Source organism: Melopsittacus undulatus, chromosome 10 (genome assembly GCF_012275295.1).
Source record: "Melopsittacus undulatus isolate bMelUnd1 chromosome 10, bMelUnd1.mat.Z, whole genome shotgun sequence".
In the NCBI taxonomy this organism is placed as follows: domain Eukaryota; kingdom Metazoa; phylum Chordata; class Aves; order Psittaciformes; family Psittaculidae; genus Melopsittacus; species Melopsittacus undulatus.
The window spans coordinates 21,893,354-21,899,353 of record NC_047536.1 but is presented as its reverse complement, the minus strand read 5'-3'; the positions used below and the strand labels follow the sequence as shown (position 1 = coordinate 21,899,353).

The following is a 6,000-nucleotide window of genomic DNA, read 5'->3' as shown; positions in this document are numbered from 1 at the left end:
CAGGGTATTTTTACTGTAAGGGTGGTGAGTTACTGGAATGGGTTGCCCAAGGAAGTTGTGAAATGCTCCATCTCTGGCGATGTTCAAAGCCAGGTTGGACAGAGCCTTGGGTGCTATGGTTTAGTGTGAGGTGTTCCTGCCCATGGCAGGGGGGTTGGAACTGGGTGATCTTAAGGTCCTTTCCAACCCTATGATTCTGTGATTTTTTGGGGGTGTCAGGCACTCTACCCAACAAATCCTTCCATTATATACTTAAATGGAAATGATACGTGAAGCTGCGTAGAAAACCAGTTGTGGTTGGAGTAAGGATAAAGTCATTTAGCAGAATGAGGATTTAATAAATATTAATGACATGGTATGCATTTGTGTTCATCATTTATGAGGAGTTCTACAGGAACAAAGATATGTTTGGGCTTTTCTGGAACTAGACAAAAGAAAGTATAGATGGAAACCAAAGGTGGCTTCTATGTCCCCAGTGTTGGATAATCCTTATTGCAAAAAAACTATGGATCATTCATATTCCATCTATTCATTTAGTGCATATAGGCAGTGCAGCCTGTGGGAAGGAGTAAAGAGTCAGGAGCATCTCTGCCTGTAACTCTGATTAGTGTCAAGAGCAATTGGCAGCTTGGCTGGCACATTAAGTTAGTGTTGCCTTGAGCTCAGTCCTTGCAGCCTGGAAGTGTGAGATGTCCAGTTGCCTTTGGAGGAATAGTATCTGCAGAGAAAATGTACCCTTGCCTTCCCTTAGAGAGAAAGCCAGAGCTGTACAGAGGTACTGCTGACATGATTGATATCTAAACTCAAGGACCTGGGCTGCCTGATCTAATGGATCCAGTACTGAAATATGTTTGTCAGACGGAGTTGGGTGGATGTGAAGAGGAATGTGCCTGAGGTACTGTAAGGGACACCAGCAGAGGAATATCCATCCTAGCAGGGAATAAAGTAGCTTGATTTGTCTGCGTGACACACATTTCAAAGATCTGTGTTGGAATACAGAATTTCATTGCAGTGTGCATGGATTTCTCTTGATCCACAAGTGTTTGAGGCAGCTGTCAGGTTATTTATGTCAGTTAACTCTTTCCAAGTATTTCAGGAACTGCAATAGGGAAGATCATAGTCAAGAGTTTGGAAGGTGTGAATGTGAGTTGCTATCCACTTCTTGTTACTCTCTTGTTGTCAAGAGCAGCATTGCATTCAAAAGTATCTACAGGAAAGACTTTGAGGAATGGCCATGTGCCACTCAAAGCTGCATGTTGTTATGCAGGAGAGATGGTTAAAAGGCAGGTTACACTTTCCAGAGGTGTAACCCAACCTTGTGTAATTCAGGGCTTAAAAGTGAAGTGAGGGTTCCCTGTAGGAACAGTAGTGTACTTGTTTACCATCTGTGTTCCTTCTTCCAGCCTCCCACTTCTCACTGCCCTGTTCTATTTTTTGGGGGTATTTTTGCTTTTAATACCTGACTTGGGGGTTAATTACATAATGAACACTTAGTTGCAGGGACCCAAATGAAAATTTTCTTGCAGGCGCACATCATGTGCTTGTAAATGTAAAGGCAATAAGTTGAAATAAAGGGAACTGATCTAGGAAACAGTAGCATGGAGGGAAGAAAACAAAGGCTTCCAATGGATACAGAGTGTGGAAAGAACAGAAATGTTTTCTGACTACCTCCTCTGCTGCCTGAAATCTAATAATTTTGTGGGTTTTTTTCCCCTGTGTAAACTTGGGTACAAAATATTTAAGTAATTGACTGGCCATAATGAGTGATAAATAATACAGGAATGTGTTTGTTTTTCTTGGTTTTAGGTGGTTGTTCCTTTGATGAGCACTACAGTAATTGTGGTTATAGTGTGGCCTTGGGAACCAATGGATTTACCTGGGAGCAGATCAATACCTGGGAAAAGCCAACAATGGATCCTGCTGTCCCAACTGGTAAGTAAGAATCCCCAGCAACAGTGGGGAGATGCTGTTCTCTGAGAAAATCAGCTCTGAGCCCTAAATGGGTGTGTACTTGGACTGGGTACCAAACCAGAATAATTTGACAACAGAGTTCATAAATGTGCATGTCTTTTCCTAATATTTACCATTTGATATGTTTACTGAATCATTTTACATAGCTTATTTGTACTTTAATCCAGTGTTCAACAGAGAGGCAGTGTTTCAGGTATAACATTCTAAGGCTTGGTGTGTTTCAGGATCACAAAGCTGCCTATTCTGAGAGAGGCATGTTTGAGAGGTCAGAAAAAGTAATGTTGTAATGTCTGGGAATATTGGACCTTCCAGTAACCATTTAGCTCTTAACTGACCACTTTAAATTCTAATTCTGAGAAAGACAAACTCCTAAAAAATTAACTGGAGTGGTTAGTGCTTGATTTGGCTGGGATTTCAGACTGAAATTTTCATATGCAAAATCTACCTCTTTCCACCATAAAGTTACCAGACTATCTAATTTACTATCATGCATTGAGAGCATCCAGTAATATCAGTCTTCCACGTGATAGGAATATTCTCTGAAGAGCTCACAATAATGATGATTTCCAATAGTTTTGTTTCCCACTGGAGTTACCATTGTGATACGTGTGGGAGTCGGTTCTCTAGCCTTAAAAATGCTGTGGAATGCTTTGTTCTGATTGAAAAAGAACTTAAGAAAGCCCGCTACGTTTGTTTGCGTTCCTTGCCGCCTACAGTAGCAGCACAAGCCCCTCTAATGGAAATAATGATAGAGAGGCCTGACCAGCCAGTTAAGACTTTGATTTCAGTCTTAAGAAGGAAGTATTTGTTACAGTTAGTGCATTGCACTCTGAGAAGTATGAGCTACGTGGCAGAACCAGAACGTAGTGTTGTTCAAGAGACATTGTTATGGCTGTAATTACTGGGGTAAGAGACTTGTAATTGCTCACTGTGTGCTAAGGCTACCTACCATGATACAATAGCTCCCTGATTGACAGCCCAGTCTTCATCCCTGTATGCTTTTTGTCAGTAGAAAACAAGCACACAAGATACCAGCCTAGCTGCAGTTTCTCCATCACTAAAGGCTGGTTAAGTTGTGGGGTAGTTTTATTATTGGACCTTGGTCAGAACAGGATCTTTCAGAGCATGTAACACCTCATTCCACTTGATTCAGCTATGGCATCCCCAGAGTTAATTGGGAATGTTGCAGCTTTCTGGTATTTCATTGTTCTGGATGTTGTTACTTTTTAATCATGGCAATTTAATCTCCAGAGTATCTCAGCACTTACCTTGTGTCCCCTGACCCTGCTGAAGACCTAGCTAGAGACACATAGCAGATCTTTGAATTAACTGATACCAGAGTGAACTGAAGGAACAGGAACATGCACAGTTTTGATCCAATTTGGAAAACAAGGAATTAATGAAGAAGGCCTGTATGGCTTGGACTGGATGAGGTCAATACTTGTCAACTCTAAATGGTGTAAAGGATCTATCTGTCAGGACTCTATATGGAAATGTATTATCACCTGAAGTACACTGGACCCATGGACAAATAAGTAGAGAAACAACAGTCTGGAATGGTAGGGTAAAAATGCCAAACAAACCAAACCCCAGAGCAGAAATGTAATTTTTAACAAGACTTTCAGAATTATTTCTTCTAAAACTAACTAGAGGTATTTTCCCCCCTTTAATACATCACTTCATGGTATCTTAGTAGCACTAATAAATGATACAAAGGCCTTAAGAGAAGCTGCAAATTTAATGAAGGTGAGACAACAAATAAGAAACACAGAGTTTTGTTGTAGAAAGATGCAAAGGTAAAGCAGCTGCCAATGTGAATATGCTGATAAATATTACCTGAAGAGATTTGAAGGAGCATAAGGAGAAATTACTTGGATCCTCATGTTACTAATTGATGTCTTGTCTTAGGAGTATTCACATAGAACAAAATGTGAAATTAGTAGGTAGAAAGAGCTTGACTGCAGCAAAAGTGCACAGAAGGCTCTGGTAACAAAAACACGTTTCCAAGGGCTGTCCAAATCACACTAACCTTGAAGTAAATTATAGTGGTCAATTAGAGTCCCTGAAGCTAACAGAGACGTTTGGAGTTATTATTGAGAGTCTAGGCTGCTGCACAGAATCATAATGGGTGTTGCTTGTATTAGGTATGTATTTAAAAGTCTGTTTTGTGGGAATTAAAGATGTTTGTTTAAAATGAATGTAGTGGCAGAGCTGGATGAATCAGCTGATGAACAGTACGTTCCACTCCCACAGGCAGGGACATCTTTAAAGCCAAAGTGCTGGAATGATTATGGTGGTCAGCTTTCCATTCTGTTTAATTTCTTCAGCTGGAAGCAGTGGGGTGTAAATCCATTGAGCTGCAGGGTGTAAGAGATGGCAACAGAGGTGTTCATGGGATAGAGGGTAGATTTATCTTAGACATTGAGGAAAGTTGTTCCCTGTGAGGGTGCTGAGGCACTTGCACAGAGTGCCCAGAGAAGCTGTGGCTGCCCCATCCCTGGCAGTGTTCAAGGCCAGGTTGGACACAGGGGCTTGGAGCAAGCTGCTCCAGTGGAAGGTGTCCCTGCCCGTGGGAGGGGTTGGAACTGGATGAGCTTTGAGGTCCCATCTAACACAAACCAGGCTGGGACTCTGTGAATGAGTATCTTCTGGTGGCCAGCTGTAGCTGGGAAAGCTCCTTGGCATGAAGAGTGAAGACAGGAGTACCAGAACACGTGGGTTCTGAGAATGCAATAAGTAATATAGATTTTCCTTATCAGTATGGCATCTTCCATATTATCTTACCATTACCTTTTTGTAGCTGGTAATAGGTTAAAATACTACACTGTGGAAGTGGTGAAAACAAAACGGGAGCAGGAGTTGGGTTTGGCTCAATGGCCCTAAGCAAGTCTGCAGCGCAGCCTGCTGGGAGGCGGTGGCAGGAAGCGTGGCTTGGCCCCTGCCTGGGCAGCCCGCCTGACTTCACAGCAGAGCTCTTTTCTTCTTTCATATGTGTCTGCTTTCAGAAGATCCCTTTGAATTCAACCAAGCCACGGAATTCTGGCCTCCTGAATACTAATGATAATATCCAGCCCTTTTTACAGTACTTCTCATTCTTAGATAGCAGGTCAGTACCATGAGTGAGAGCCTGAGTATGCAGTGCTGTGTAATCCGCTGCTGACACACTGCTGGCAAGCCTCTGCCCAGGGACAACTTTCTACTCTTTATTTTTTTAAATTAAAATGTCAAAAAAGGAGGGGGAAAAAAGGACAGTTACACTGCTCTGTTAGCAGTGTAGACGTTGGTAGGCAATTTGTTTTACTCCATTGCTGGCAAATAAACTGTTTTCCATGATTTCTGTGATTAATTCCTTAGGGCTGGAAGCAGCATTAGCTGGGGGTTTAAGAACCAGATGTTTGTTGTTCTGAGTAAATGTTTCAAAACCTGAAATTAATTGATGAAATTAATGAAAGGAATGAATTGTAGCTGTTGTGTCCTCAGTCTTCTGTGGGACTCTCATTCCGCCACTTTGCAGGAGCTATTACAACAAAACATTCTTTAATAGATGGCTGTTTACTTAAGCCTGAATACCCTGAGCGATGAGTAGTGACAGCCTTTGGGCTGCTTGTTCCACTGCTTAAATTAGAAAGTTTCTCAGTCCTTCATTTTCCTTTTTGTGGTTTCATTTCAGTAGTTGTTTGTTCAGTCCTTGGCTAGGGAGAATAATCAGTTGTTGGTCTCTTTTATAACCTCCTTTATATAGCTGCATGCAGTTAAGTCTTTGCTTTGCAGGACTGAACCTGACCTAGTCCTTTTAACATTTCCTAATTCAGTGTCTCATTTCCTTCTCTACCCTATGCTTTCAGTCATCACTTTCTGATCTTTTTTGTGTGTTTGCCTAAGTTTGTGTTACCAAGGAGGGATTCAGTGCTCTGCATGACAGTGCTAGCTGGGCACAAGACTTTAATCCTGTTACAGAAGTCCAAAGTGCAGACAGTAGATTTCCCCTGCGCCTCTTTATTTCCGTCTCGCAGTTTTCATTGCCCCTTT

At 41.8% G+C, this 6,000-nt stretch overlaps 1 protein-coding gene across 2 annotated transcripts in view; it reads left to right on the top strand.

Moving 5' to 3' along the window:
* The first annotated feature begins 1,810 nt into the window (after nucleotides 1-1,810).
* PTPRT (protein tyrosine phosphatase receptor type T) overlaps nucleotides 1,811-6,000 on the top strand; it is a 321,762-nt gene continuing 317,572 nt past the window's right edge. For both annotated transcript variants that reach the window (XM_034066730.1, XM_034066729.1), the window contains exon 1: nucleotides 1,811-1,932. In XM_034066730.1, coding sequence (XP_033922621.1) covers nucleotides 1,911-1,932 — 22 coding nt within the window. In that variant the 5' untranslated portion in view covers nucleotides 1,811-1,910. The remainder of the gene's footprint in view (nucleotides 1,933-6,000) is intronic.